Source organism: Chenopodium album, chromosome 19 (genome assembly GCF_948465745.1).
Source record: "Chenopodium album chromosome 19, dcCheAlbu1.1, whole genome shotgun sequence".
In the NCBI taxonomy this organism is placed as follows: domain Eukaryota; kingdom Viridiplantae; phylum Streptophyta; class Magnoliopsida; order Caryophyllales; family Amaranthaceae; genus Chenopodium; species Chenopodium album.
Window position 1 is genome coordinate 2,802,661 of NC_137852.1, and position 16,387 is coordinate 2,819,047.

Below are 16,387 nucleotides of genomic sequence, written 5' to 3' on the forward strand. Positions count from 1 at the left end.
AGAAAATGATTATGAAAAAAATAAACCTTTTATTTTTTTTTTTTTATTTTTTTTTTTTGGTGCACACGAGGGGCAAGCCCCTAGGAAAGAAGAAACGAAAAAACAAAACAAACAAACGAAACAAAACAAAAACAAAAACAAAAACACTACTCGCTAACTACTCCATCCTACTAGACTAAGCAAACTTAGTCCAACATTCTTGGAAGCATACGAGCACGAGAAACACCACTAAGGTCCTCCAATAAAATAGCAAGAAGATCCCTCGGGACCGCCTCAAAAAGTACCAACTTCGACTCCATACGAACGCCGTAATTAGCAAGCCAATCCGCCGCCCTATTTGTTTCTCTATAACAGTGACTCAACGAGACTACCCACCCTTCTCTTTGGATCATAGCCTTGCATCTACGAATAATATGAGCATAAGGTGAAGTAGCAGGACCATCCTCTGTAAGCAGCCGCAACACAACCTCAGAATCCATGTCAAGTTGAACTCTTCTATGACCACCATTCCAAGCTATAGCTAGACCTCTCATCACTCCAAGTAATTCAGCCTTTGTGTTGGTGCAAATCCCACAATTAACCGCAAAGTATTCGAACAAATCACCTCCAGCACCACGAATAATACCTCCCACACCCGCTGCACCAGGGTTACCCTTAGCCGCACCATCCGTATTCAGCTTGACCCACCCTTCCCTTGGAAATATCCACTTGAGATAAACCTCCTCTCTCTCACGAGAATGGTGTCGAAGTTGAAGCACATTTCTATCCCAAGCTCTATTAATATCACCAACACGAGCCAGAATAAAACTACACTGATCAAAAGGAATTCGAACTACCTGATCAAAGGCACGGGCACATCTCCACTTCCATATCCACCAGCACGCAACACCAAACATAGTAGCCCAGTCTTCACTTCTATTCGGGGCCTTTTCATCCAAGTTATCCAGCAGCCATTCCTTAAAAGGTCTACCCAGTAAATCCGTGTCACTAGTCCACCCTAAACTTCTCCACACGATTAAGGCCAGAGGGCACTTACGTATGATATGCTCAGTGTCCTCTTCAGCAGCACCACACGCTGAACAACGAGGGTCAGCAGCAATTTTCCTAACAAATCTATTGCTATTTGACATCACACGATCTTGAATTGCCAGCCATAAGAAAAGGCGCACTCTTTGTGGAGCTTTAACTCTCCAAATTCGCTTCCACCCTTGCACTTGTTCAATTGGGAGAGTATCAGCATTTCTCATAATCTTAATTGCTGAATTCAAGGTGAATCCACCAGAAGAAGATCCATTCCAGTAAATTGCATCTACCGCATCCTCATTTTCAATTAAATCAAAGGATGCAATTTCAGCCAAGACATTAGCAGGAAGATACGAGGCAAATTCTTCGTATTTCCAGCCTACATTTGAGTCCCAAAAATCTTTCACCTTCCTCTCTTGCATTTCTGCTGGGGGAATAGGGTCTGCAAGATGGATCAGGGGGTCTTTTGTCACCCAACGGTTCAGCCAAAACTTTGTTGCTGCACCATTTCCTACAGCCATATTAATGCCTTTCCTCAAAACATCAACACTACTTATAATCCCCTGCCAAGCATTCGACGCCCCTGTTCTTTCTCGAAACATATCCACGTCACACCTACCCCCACAATACTTATGACGTACCACTCGTGACCATAGTGCTTCAGGTTCAGTTAAAAGCCTCCAACCCAACTTTGCTAGGAAGGCAACATTGGCTTGTCTCATCGACTTAATACCTAAGCCCCCCTCACTTTTAGGCTTAGAGATATTATCCCAAGCAACCATATGAACCTTTCGTTCTCCCTCCTCTTCACCCCACAGAAACTTGCGAGCCTTTCTATCCACATCATCACAAATCGAACGTGGGAGCTTAGTTGATTGTATTGTGTAATACGGCACTGAGACTAGCGAGGATTGAACTAGAGTAGCCCTCCCCGCCATTGATAAAGTCTTTGCTTTCCACCCCGCGAGCTTTGAGTTGATCCTATCTATCAAATATCGGTAATCCTGCTTCGAAGTCCTACCATTACTGGTTGGCACCCCTAGGTACTTACCAAAATCATCCGTCTCTTCCATCCCCATCTCTCGACAAATAGCTTCACGCAACTCTAAGTTGGTATTGGTCGAAAAATGTACTCGAGATTTGTCTACACTAACTTTACTTCCAGAAGCAGCACAAAATTTGTCTAAACATTCCTTCATCACTGTTGCTTGCTCAACTCTTGCTTCACAGAACAAAATCAAATCATCGGCAAAGGCAATATTAGAAATGAGAGGGCCATTTCTGCTTGCCCTGACTGGCTTCCAATTTCCCATATTAATCTCAAAATCAATCAAATGCGCAAGTCTCTCCATACAAATAACATATAAATATGGGGACAACGGATCACCTTGTCTAATCCCACGACTAGGGCTAAAAGACTCCATAGGTTCTCCATTCCACAATATTTGTAATCTTGCCGAATTGATACATCGCATAATTATTTCCACCATTAATTGTGGAAGTCGAAGCTCCAAGAGAGATTCTCGAATAAAGCTCCATCTCAATCGGTCATAGGCCTTCTCAAAGTCGATCTTCACCGCCATATACCCTTTTCCACTTTGTTTTTTCCTCATGGTATGCATCATCTCTTGGACAATAATGATATTATCCGTAATTTGACGTTTTGGCACAAAGCTACATTGGGTTGGAGAAATCAAAGTAGGAAGCAAAGGTTTGAGCCGATTTACGATAACCTTTGTCACCAACTTATAGACAATGTTACATAATCCAATCGGGCGAAATTGGTGAGCTCTTTGAGGGGTATCAATCTTCGGAATGAGAACAAGGAAGGCGTCATTTAACCCATTAGGGAACTCCTTTCCTGCCAAAATATCACGCACCAGATTAGTCACACTTGGTTGCACAGTTTCCCAGAATCTTTGATAGAAGAGAGGCTGAAAACCGTCCGGCCCCGGGGCTTTATATGCCTTCATACTCATCAGAGCTCTCTGAATTTCACAATCCGCATATCCCCTGGTGACCATCTTCCAATCCTGATCATCAATCTTTGGGAAATAGTCATCTAGCAGCTTTATCCCAGTAAAGGAAGAGTTTTCCTCTTGAAACAAATTCCTCCAATAATTAAGCACCATATCCTTCACTTGAGCATGATCCGTAATCCAATTTCCAGCAGCATCTTGAAGAGTTTCGATCCGATTCTTGCGTCTCCTAATAATAGTAGACACATGAAAATATCGCGTGTTCCGATCCCCATCACAAATTGCATCTAAACGAGACTTTTGAAACCATAAGGTTTCCTCTTGATCAAGCACATCACTTAACTCTCGTCTAAGGCTAGCTTCGAGCTTGATTAAAAACGAGTTTCTACCCTTAGATAACTCACGCTGGATACCAGCCATGCGTGCCATGATTTCTTCCTTCTTCCGGAAAATGTTATGGAAAGTTTCTTTATTCCACGAATTCAACTTCTCTGCAAAAATCTTCAAAAAGCTCACAATCGAAATGTTATTCTTCCAATTTGTCACAATAAACTCCTCAAACTTCTCATGGTGAATCCACGCTGCTTGAAATCGGAAAGGCTTTACACTTGAAGGAATTGGAGCAAAGCCATTGGTGCTTATCAATAGAGGGCAATGATCAGATAACGTTTTGGGGAGGTTGCGCACAGCTCCCTCATCGAACCTAACTCTCCATTGCTCATTCACCAACCCACGATCCAGACGGGCCGATTTAAAGGTAGCAGACGAGTTACCCCGGAACCACGTATGCTCCGGCCCAGAGCAACCCAAGTCAATAAATCTGTTGTTCTCAATCCAATTAGCAAACTCAGACATCCTTCGCTGCATCTCTGCTCCACCACACCCATTACGCTCTGAGTCTTTCGACACTTCATTGAAATCCCCCGCCATAAGCCACGGTCCCTGGTACATCCCTTTAATCTTCTCAAGTTCAGTCCAAAGGTCCTTTCGCAAGGTACTATTTGGGCTTGCATATATAGCAGAAAAAAGCCATGGAGCTTCTCCCACCTTATCAATCAATAGAGTAACATGCTGAGTATGAGAACCATAAGGAGTCACTGTAACAATTTCTTTCCTCCAAAAAACCCATATACCCCCACTATAACCTTGGGCTTCTACCCTCAGTTGGCCAGAAAATCCAATTTTTTCACACACACGATCAGCATCTTGCCCACTCATATGAGTCTCAACAAGAGCCATCACCACCGGTCTATTAATTCGAACAAGGTCTCGAATTACATTCAATTTATTACCCACACCCTGGACATTCCACACAAGAACTTTAATTGACATATTAAACTTATCAAAATTTGGGAACCTGTCATACACGCTCAAAGGGACGTTAGGCAAGAGACTGAGGTACGCATCCCTCAGTGCCACCATCGGACCCATAACCTCCATTGGAATCTGGAATAGGGCCATCATGTCCGGAGGGTTGTGCTCTGGTGGCAGATACGTGCTCACTTGGAGTGAGACTTTGTTCGCCAGAGGGTGAGTCGACACCAACAAAGGTCCCTCCATCACTTGGTCTATGAATGTCTCGTATTCTCGAGGTATCCGTACCTCCAGGGTTATTGGCAGTCGAAGCAAATCCATGCTGATCAAACTCTCCAGAGGCACTAGAATTCTCCGAATTACAAGACGGATTTTGAAGAGCACTAGGGGTCGAAGACGCAATTTCCACCCAATTCTCCTTTCCTGAATAACTAAAAGGGGTAGAATTAGAATTCTTGCTATCTTTTCTCTTGAAACTCTTATTTCCACTAATTGGAATATTTTTATTATGGTTAGTTAGAGGAACTTTAACCATATCTTTACTCCTAATATTCCCAAAAGATAGACTTTCTTTATCTAAACCTTTCTTTCTATCTTTCTTCCCTAAAGATTGTATTCCACCATCATTATTTTTATCTCTCAAAGATTCACCTAAGTCAACAGTTGGCTCAACTTCCATATCAATCGAGCTGGGGATATTATTTCCCTGATCCAAATCATAATGTCCTGCATCACCTTGAATGCTATCCATAGCTAAATCAACCACATCACCAACGGATATTGTGCTATTTTCCCATTCACCAACTGTTGGATTCTTGCTAAGAGCTGGAGTACCATGCTCCAAATTATTCTCATTCTCCAAGACATTGAATCTTGAGCCCTCATTCTTATTCTTCGCCACACTAGGAGGACTGTCCATAGCTTTTCTAGTAGCATTCGAATTTCCAGCCTTGGTCAGCTTATCATTCTTCGACATTTGCTTTGTCCCAACTCCCTGTCCTCTAGCATTCTGTCTTCTAGGAGGTCTTTGAACCATCATCCAAGCACCATACTTATCAGTTTCCTCAGGCCTAACTTGCTGAACTTTCTCAGTAACTCCTATTTTGCCTTGGTGAATGTTACCAGATTGTCCATCCTGAGCACTAGCCGACTGTTGCTTGCCAAAAGTTTCACAAACGTCCTCCTTATGGCCTAGCTTCCCACACTTGAAGCAAATTAATCTCAAACCCTCGTATTGAATCTTCCAAATTTGTCCATTCAAACGAAACTTAGACAGTAAGGGTTTAGTTAAGTCCACTTCAATACTAAATCTCACAAATTGGCCACGATCCTTCGATTCAGTGTTCTTATCAATTCGAATCACCCTGCCAATCTTCGAACCAATACTGTGAAGGAATTGTGAGTCAAAATACTCAACTGATAGCTGCGGAATTCTAACCCATGCTGTCAATTTTTTAATCGGTTCACCATCTGCTACAAAATTTGGAACCCATTTCCTAATTGTCAGATAGCTATCACCTATAACCCATGGCCCTTGAGTCATAACAAACTCATAATCTGCCATATTGTTGAAGCGCACAATATAGTAGGCGTGGCCAACATCCGTTAGGGCAATATCTCCTTTCAAGCACCACTTCATACGAAGTTTTTTCACCAATAAGTCATAACTCAGCCTTCTGTCAAATAATTTGATAATTAGGGCATCCTTCCATGGTTGTCTCAGCCGCCTTTTCTCCTCCTTCGACAAAAGAATGGTAGGGCAACTCTCATCATCAGAATCACATTCCAAAGGCATGTCATCATCCGAAACTAAATCGTCATCCTCATTTCCCATGTCAAACAGGGGATTATTCCTCTGCCCCCCACCTGCCGCTTGGACATACGACATAGTTTGAACAGGAACAAGGATGATTGGATCAATTTCCCCAGACTCATTCATTTCCACATCCTGAGAAGGATGGATGGATTCATTACCAGAACGTTTGAATTTCTTATTGGACCTCTGGAGGAGATCATTCTCTTCGCTAGATAACCCTAACTCTCTTCGCTCACTTTCGTTCTCCATTAGAAATAGAAGTTCTAACCACTTAATTGGTGGTAGTAAAACTAAAACGTACTTAAAAATAAACCTTTTATGATTATGACTTATTACAACGTATACCTTTATGTCATGATACAAGCATCAAGGTGCCTAGAGATGATATTTAGAGGACGAGTTTCATTTTTTGATGTCTAGATATGATTCATTTTCATTTTAGGTATATCATATTATGATATTTATGCTTTAAGCACTAAATATTCTCAAACTTATTTCAATTTGGACATCCTCCTTAAAAACAATAAACTTTTTCCATTAATGTAGAATTTTATTTAAAATTTCTTTGTCATACGAAGTACGAAGTATTTTTTATGATGATGATCTGAATTGATGATAATGGAGTACAGAGTACTGATCATTTTGGAATAAAAACTAATAATGAAACAACCAAGTACAAAAGACTTTATTTGTTTCTAGAAACACACTTTATTGTACTCCAACCTTAAAAGAAAAAAGCTCTAGCACTTAACAATTATAAAATGCTGAAGTTCATTAACTTTACAAATACAAAACCATAACGAAAATTAATTAAATATTAATCCATAACTCAATATCACCAAAACAAAAGGCCATACAAATGACAAGAAACCAATAATTAGGTACTAATTAACCAGCTAATACATGCCATTAAGGTGGTATTGCCTCCCAAATTAAGGGTACATGCATACATAAACACCCTTTTAGTTTTAAAGGGTCCCCCCAAAAACTTTAGAATCCCACTAAATAACGTTATTATTTCCCACTTAATCAAAATTTTATTTTATTTTATTTATTTATTTATTTTATTTTATTATTATTATTTTTTTTTTTGATAAAACTCAAAATATTAATATAAAATGCATTGCTGGATTTCCTTAATTGGACTTGGACCCATAATAATTTCCCATCAATTGCGGTTCTAAGGTTCTTCCATTCCACTTGAAAGTTCCACAAATCTTTATAATTTTACTTTTAGAAACTCTTCTTTTCGGCTTTTTGGCCCTTCTATTCCTCCTATATTATTAACAGTTTTTTTGTACAACTTTTTAAGCTTAGCTAATCTTAATTAGTTCCCATTATCCGACAATCTTAGTGGCGACAACTTATAAGCCGACGGAATTTGAGGGCCGGCCTTGATTTCACGCATGCCCCTAACTAAGTAACTATTGCTTCATAGAAGCATTACGAGTGAATAATCTTAATGAAAAAAAGATATACATCGTGTCAATTCCATAGAATTCTTATTAGTTAAACATAAACAAGACCGTTTTATATATTTTAAAGGTGTGCTACTAGTATAACTAGACACTCAAAATATTAAAGCATATGCGATTAAAAATAAATAAAATTGATGAAAGGTACGTAATAGATTAATTTTAAAATATACGAAGTATATACACAGGTATATGCTTGTGATTTTTAGGGGCTCTTTAAGAATTAAGATACAAGTAATAAATGTTATGCTACATAATTTAACTACTATTAGGAGTTTAGTACACTATTAGCTATTTGACTTAGCTACCTTGTAATTTTGTATTTCAATTTGTTTTGGATTGTTTTCTTTGTTATGTTTTGCAGGTTCTATTCTACACATTTACAAATGGTAAAGGACAATGAAGAATCCGACACATTGGCACTTTTACCAACTTCATCACTTATGTAGTTATGTAGGAGTGATCGTTCATGCATTCTGATGGTTAAAATTAAGATATGGTATAAAAAGAAAATTGTTAAATTTTGTGAAGGTTGCTACTAGTACTTATATTTATCTATTTGTTATGCTTTAATTTTTTATTAATTTGACCGTTAAGATATCAAAACTGTGAATGTTGATTGAGAGGAATACTATAATAGTATAATGACATTGTATATTGAGAGGTTAATCTACAAGTAAAGAGGAGAGGGATTCGTGTATCTCATAATCTAATCTTCTAAAAGACAAAAGAAAAAAGGAAAGAAAGATAAGAAAATATATCGTTTAATTATACAAAACTGATTTTTTATTTTTTTTTTATTTTTTTTAGTCATTCATATTAGAAAAAAAGTTTCATCTAGATCAATTTATAACCAACGAACTATGATAATACTCGTATAAGAGTCAACAAGTAGTTGCATTTAAATTTGGGATGAACGTTGAGGGATGAATAATTAACGGAGTATGACTCTAAACAAATATGAAGTACTCGTACTTGATATATACTTCGTATTAGCATAGGAAAACGGAAAATGTAAGTAGCCGCCGAGGATATAAAGACAGCAAAACGCCTAGGAGTTGGAATAGAGGGGGGGATATTGGTGAAGCCAAGTGAGAAGAGACAAAATGATTTTGGTATCTACTTATTGTGTTGCAAACATTGCAAAAAACACAATTGTGGGAATTGTGTTGTTTGCACGTCCTACTAATTGACCGTGCTCTGGAGTTAGTAATCATCTTGAACCTTTCATTTTACTCGATCCAATGCTTTCCCCCACGACTTTAATCCCTCTATCAGTCCACACCATACTACGTACGAGTTTTTTTTATTTATTATAAAACCCTTAAGCTTAGGTGTTATTTTTGCTAATTAGTAGATTAAATGTATATTAGTGAAACTATCTTCTCATAAGTTATGATTATGATTTTTCAAATTGCTAAGATTTTGTTTTCTAGTAGTATGTGATGGTTTTTTTTTTTTTTTTTTTTTTTTTTATCACTATAAATTTAGTTATGATACTAGATTTAATAGATTTAGTATTTTCCTTTTGTAAAAAAAGTTAATCAATGGCTCTAGTTTTGGTACTTTGACTCAAAGGAGAGAGATTTTGATAGAATAAGTCTCTTTTAGAAATGTAGCACATAAATTGCAAAGTTAACTCGATACGATTATAAGATATGAAACCCTTTTTTCACTATCAGTATTTTACGTTCACTAGCCTCCGACCCTCTCCACTTCCACAAGTGATGAACACAACTACCTCCTTTCTCCAACTCCATCACTTTACAAGTTTGTAAACCCCCTCCCACGAACCCAACCACCACCACCACGTCCCTTCCCCATTCACACGTCGTTTTTGTATGTGGTGCATTGGACAAATGGCCAATTATCACCATCATTCCACTAGGGCCGCCACTAACCCATGCAATTAATCTAGCTTGTCTACAACACCAAAGCAGTGTTACCCCCAAACAACAAATTTATTTCTCTCTTAATTAATTATGACAATGCATTCTTAGGGCCTGTACTTCAGCTTAATTTCAGTTCAGTTCAGCTCCTACTTTCCTTCTCTCATAAAATATTCATTTCATCTCAGTTCATTTCAACTTCAATCAGTGCAGTTCAGTTCAAATCAGCTCAGTTTAGTAAATGTGAACAGACCCATAGTCACCTTAGCTTATAGTAACCCACGTAAACTGAAAATATTTAAAAGCATAAAGTTAATATCTAAGCAATAAATATTCATTGATTCGCACCAGTTCAAATCATATTGTCATATTAATAGGTTTAATTTCATATTATTTAATTCAGACAAAAAATAATAATTTTGTGTACAATACTAAAAATATTTACTACTTGTAAATCAAAAGCTAACACAATCTCAAACGTGCATGGATCGAGAAAATTTAGTATCATAAACAAACAAGTCCTTAAGTCCAAATCAATTCAACCACAAACATGCTTTTTGTATCATCCCCTAGCTAGTAGCTATGAACTAGTAGTGTGGCCTCAAATTGCAATTGTTTCAAAAAAGTGTTGGCTTTTTCTAAACTCCTAAACATTAACAATCCAAAAAGAGATTATGAAGCATGCAAATATATTATGATCAATATATATTTATTGGGAATATATATGAGATATACTTCAAGACATGAGCCACATGACATAAGAAACTCCAATAACAAATTTTTAAATTTATTTCTAATTATTTTATTTCCTTAATTCCTTGTTTGGTTGGTCATTAGTACCCCTCAAAATCTTAGTTTGTGTTCCCACACTCTTAAAAGAAGATATGATCCCCACAATTTTTGACTAAGAAACACCAAACAACCCTTTATAATTACTACCCCTAATTTTCTTTGTTTCACTGACAGTCAACCCGATCCATGTCAGTAATCGGATCGTGAGATCACAACCGTCCAATTCAGATCAGACACTGAAATTTTTGACTTTCACGTAATTTAGTTTTACATTAAAACATTTGATTAATTACTCGTACCATTTTTCTTTAATTATTTTGATTAAGCCAATAATCTTCTTAGGTATACTCACGAGTCATCGTTTTGGCAGACATACTCGTACTAATTTATCAACTAACCTTGGATTACATGCATGTCCACACAAGCTTATTATTCTTTTATAAAAAATAATATAATACGTTTAATTTGCTTGTAACTAAAAAAAGGTTTGGATTATTGAAGTAACTTTCTTAAAAGTTTAAATTTTACAGCTAAATAACTGATATTTAGAATAATGTTTATTGACTATGGAGACTTGGTGAATATGATGGTACGTAATGTATTTATGTAATTCTAATTAATAGGACCTTTTAAAAGTGATTTTCTAGTTTAAGAAAGATTTACTATAATTTTCGCAATTAGTTTAACTAAAACTTATGTTATAAAAAAAAAAAAGTCTTATGTTATGTTGTAATTATAGAGTTCTTTTTAATTAGAGTAAGACACCGTTCTCTTCACCTTATTTTTGCTGAAGAGAACAGGGCCTAATTATACCAAAGTCTAAACAAGATTCCATCCTAGAACCAATTGACATTAGGGGATAACCCGCTTGGGTTATAAATTGAAAGTCATTTGCTTTCTTTTTCAATGTGGTACAAACAACTCACACTTCCACTTAATAATAGAAATATAGCTAAAATTATATTTATATTATCTAAGTTTGATACACGTAATTGACTTCATTCTTGTACTACAAGGTGAGATGAAGGTATGAACATTAGGAAAATGCATGAGACCATATGGCTTTCCAAGTAGAATTTGCAAGTGCTTAGATTATTTACCCATTTACGTGATGATTACTTCTTCGGACTATACTACTGTCTATACACACCTAAGTTAATAAATTAAATTAATTAACCAGTTTAAAATTAATAATTAAAATGTTCGCAAATCACAAATTACCACGTTAAGCCAGTACAAGATCTTTTAAATTGGGTAGACCCAAGACAATGGGGCGTAGGAAAACAAGATGATATATAGTAATATCATGTATGATGTACCCTAAGTCCTAAGATAGCTATATACTTTATAATATATGATTATATAATATGATTATGTGTATATATTTATAAGTACAAAGTAAAATAAAAAATGCAAGATTAGAGGAAGTTACCTCCTTGTCTGCTCCCAGACCAAAACGTTGAACACCGTCAACTAGCTTTTTTGCATGTCGCCGAACGCACTTGCAACTTTCTCCGTTGTTAATTAAAATAAAAATTTTAACACAAAAAACCAAGATGCTTAAAAATGATTAAACAAGTCAGATTAGATCAAATCCCCAAAGCACTACTCACAGACTCACAGTCTTCTTAGCTCGCTCTTCCCTAAATTCAAAGCAGACTCTTTAGTCATTATCCTGTCCTTTATAACCCCCTCTATTAATAATTATCAATTACTATCAACTAAGACCCGTTGTGGACTTGTAGTCATACGTTGTAATGTGTACATACTTCGTACAATCTTAGAGTTGATTATAGATAAATAATCAAACAAGTCAAGTCAAGAATTTTACAAAAAATGATTATTTAGCTAGAATCAGGCTGTTTGGATCGTACGTGTTTTAGTTCTATAAATGCTAAAAGATGAATGTACCAATAATTTCATATGAAATACTCACTTATGTGTATATGTTGTTCGTTCTATTCACATATGGGATGTGCCTTTGAAAATACTCATAATTCATGTTGGCGAATTAAACATAAGAATGTTTGTTCATACATGTTCACAAACAAATTATTTTATGAATAATAGCTATACTTGTTGTTCATAAAATATTGTTGAATTAAACATGTACATATTACTTAGATAATATATAGAGACCATTCAGAGCTCACTTAGTCATTCAATAATAATTGCAAACTTTCATTACTAGCACCAGGCCAATATAGCTTACACAACTCATTAATATGTGAGTGACATGCAACTTATGCAATGAACTTATTACCTCCTCCGTTCCAGAATTTTTGATATGTTAAACTTTATTTTACTTTTCATATACTAGCTTTGATCACGATTCTTTTAACGTATTTAAAAATATTTTATATTATGAAACACTTTTCAAATTAGCATGTGTGAGAATTTGATCTGATTGTGTCAATTATTTTGAAACAGAGGAAATACTAATCATATAAATTTAGACCATAAACGATATAAGAGGCAATAAACTTAATTAATAAATAAATTAATAAAAAGTTAAGAAAAAAATACTAGTTGCATTGACATAAAGGCATCGAGGATTGCACTATAAAAGCAACACCCACGCTAAGCCACACTACCTACACCTCTTATTAGTATTCTTAATTACCTCTTTGGAGTTCTGAACTGCCCTAACTTAGCTAAAACAACAAAAAGAGAAAGAGAGAGAGAAATCAGCAGAAAGCTGAGAAAACAAGATCAGAAATATCTTTCTTGTTCTTCTTCTATTTTCTAGGCCCACAAAAACATACATACTCTTATACACCAAAATCTATCATGGAAGAAGGGATGTCAGGCTTTTGCATCCAAACAACAAAGACTACTAGGGCTGCTTCTTACGGAAGCGGCGGCGGGGGGCCGCCTAGTAGCGGCACCAAGTGCGGTCGCTGGAACCCGACCGCGGAACAAGTTAAGGTTCTTACGGACTTATTCAGGTCAGGGCTTCGAACACCGAGCACTGACCAGATCCAGAAGATATCTACTCAGTTGAGCTTTTATGGTAAGATTGAGAGTAAGAATGTTTTTTATTGGTTTCAAAACCATAAGGCTAGGGAGAGACAAAAACGACGTCGTGTTTCTAAGGATCATGATGCTCCTTGCTTTCAGCTTGATCACCATCTTAAACCTATTGCTCCTGCTAAATGTAAGTTTTCTTGCTTGTTACGGAGTATTTATACTCGGGTATAAGTCACATATATAATGATTAATGAGATTTAATTGTATAAGTCACATATATAATGAAGTTTAATTTAAAGTAGTTTACATATAATAGTATGTTTATTTGGAAAAACTAGCAACTGAAAAATTGGATGCTACTTTTTCTAACAACTATTATGGAGTTCTTGAAAATGAGTTTTAAAATAGAACTCACAACGATAATGAACAAGCCGTTATTGTATGTATTGTAGTAAATATTTGTTATTGGTACAATGAGAAAACCGGTTTATAGAATATTAAACCAACTTGGAGTTTCAACCATTAGTTTAAATATATTTGGTTGAATTCATCTTCCGACATTAGGTTTTCTCTAACTGACTCAATAGACTGCTTTACATACAATAAACTATGAATAATACACGTCTTCCTTATTAGTTAGCTATGAATGTTATATCATTGAAACGGTGTTTAAATGATGCATAGTCCAATATGAATATGGTTAATTAGGTCTAACATAGTTGTTGTTAATTTGTTTTTGCAGATTTTGGTGAGATAAATCAAATTGCATGTGAACCGGAACGAGCAATCGAAACACTTCAACTCTTCCCATTGAACTCATACCATGAACAAGAGTCCGATAAGCTAAGGATGTTCTCAAATGACTGCTGCAAGGAGAATTATGCAACATTTGCTGCATATGCATTTGGAAGAGATCATTTTGATCACCCCCCTTTGGATTTGCGCTTAAGTTTCTTTTAATTAAACCAGTAGTTAATTAATGTTATTACTAGAAGCACACTAATTACTAGCTAGATTAACATAAACTATAAAAACATTAAGATAGAAACAAATATATTTCCTTTAAAAAAAAAAAAAAGTAGGAACTATGGTATTATGTTATGCTTTTTCTTTCAAATTTCGTTCAACTTGTATGTTTATTGTAATTTAACGTTTGATATTGTAATTAGTGCATGCATGCATGGCACTGAGATGAAATTAAATGTAGAAAATCGATGAAGTTATGGAAATTAACGAAAAAGCGTAGACATTCTATCCTTTCTTTGATCCTATGACTTGTTTATAAACGGAGTAGTTTTAATTATTAATTTGTTCATTATTGTTCTCTGTGTTTACTCTGTTGTTTGGATCATTTTTGTTTTTGATTATATTCAAGAGGTTGGGAATACAAATTTGGTCCTTCAAGAAGAGATGTTTGTTTGAATTGCATTATAATATATCAATAGGTGCCAATAAGTCATGGTCTCATGGATTCATGGACATTCAACGTACTTGAAAGTATAACTTGTTCGTTTCACCTATTTTTATACATGACCCATACAAACTTCAAACTTATGCCCAATAGCCATATAAATCTTCATCATATATTAAGGATGATACATAAAAATTTCGAGATAAAGTAATAAATAATAACATTGACACAAATTTTATCTAGGGAAGTTAGACTTCCATCGCAACTACTTGTTTTACTTTTTTTTTATATGCATCAACTCATCAAGGTATCAATCAGTTTTAAATTTTTTATATACTACGAGTACTCCGCTTCTTATTGTTTGCAACTCTGGTGGGTTGCATGGAATTTTAAGTTATATTTGTTTATAATTGTTAATTAAAGAGAGAAAAATAGAGATGCATGTGATGCGGACAGAGATATAGAGAAATGACAGCTTAAAATAAGAAGCAAACATTTGTTGTATGTAAATAATATTAATCATCCATTTTTGACAAATATGGCATATACTCCGTAATATAAATTAGAGGTAATACAGACTATGGCGTACAAGTGATATATATGTAGTAATTTTTTTCTTTTTTAGTTTGCCCCACCCAGTTCACCAGAGCTTAGCTCCAACTACATATGGAGAACTCAAAACCTCCCTTAAGCGAAGGGACATCAAGTTACTTGCCACTTGAGCCAACTCTTATTAGTGAGTACTATATAAATTATGTCATGCATTTAAGATTAAATTCTCCTATCTCTTTGGAGTATATTTTTCTACCAAAAAAAAAATAAAAAATAAAATATACAAACACCAGTTGAGCTGACTTTTGGCCAGCACCAAACTTGGCAACCTCATGCTGCGGACGCATATTAATACGGTAATATGGCCCTTCAGCGAAGCCCATGCCCATCTTTGCAATAAGTCCACGTTGTTAATATCCTAGCACAAAAACAACTTCAATGTAAAAGCCCACATCAGTGGCGCCACTTGTTACATTCAGATTCCACCGTCTAAACATATTGGACATTTGGTAAAGCAACACCAATGGCTGCAATCCGATTCTAGGTAATTATGGGATCGATTCTCATCAATTTGCCTTTGTGGCTCTTTAAACACCATAAAAATATATCCATACAAGGTTTGCAATCAAAGTATTTCCAAATGCATTAGGAATTCTCCTCATAATGAAGGTTGTCTAATGTTTTTTCTTACCTTTATATATACTATATAACAAAAAAAGGTAATCACCGCATTAATAGATAAAAATTAATGTCACCACACTACAGAAAGCTCTTGACAATTCTTCCTCCATTTAGTAAATATGGAATAGATGGAGTATTACTTAACTTTACCTTGGCTCTCGACTCTTATTGTTTGTAAGTTATATGCAAGAAAGTTACTATATATGTGAATTCTTGTTAAATACATACTCGTATATACCTAAAACTTATTCAATGAAACTATTTACATAGCATTTAGATATTTTCATACAATAAGTTACAATACAATCGAGTTTACATTCAAAATATAAAATAAATCAATTGAATATTAATTGAATTAAGCTAGATATGGAGTATAGGCCGTATAGCACATATTATTGTATTTTTGCGCGCTGACATGATGTTTTTATTTGATTAATTTGTTAGATACGGAGTATTATTTTGAATTGATAGGTAATGTTTTTTTT

General features: G+C 35.5%; 1 protein-coding gene across 1 annotated transcript; it reads left to right on the forward strand.

The window, feature by feature from the left end:
* Positions 1-13,078: 13,078 nt before the first annotated feature.
* On the forward strand, positions 13,079-14,218 carry LOC145593496 (WUSCHEL-related homeobox 5-like). The gene is made up of 2 exons (XM_081649746.1): positions 13,079-13,445; positions 14,001-14,218. The coding sequence occupies exons 1-2, from the start codon at positions 13,079-13,081 to the stop codon at positions 14,216-14,218; spliced, it is 585 nt and encodes a 194-aa protein (XP_081505872.1).
* Positions 14,219-16,387: the final 2,169 nt, after the last annotated feature.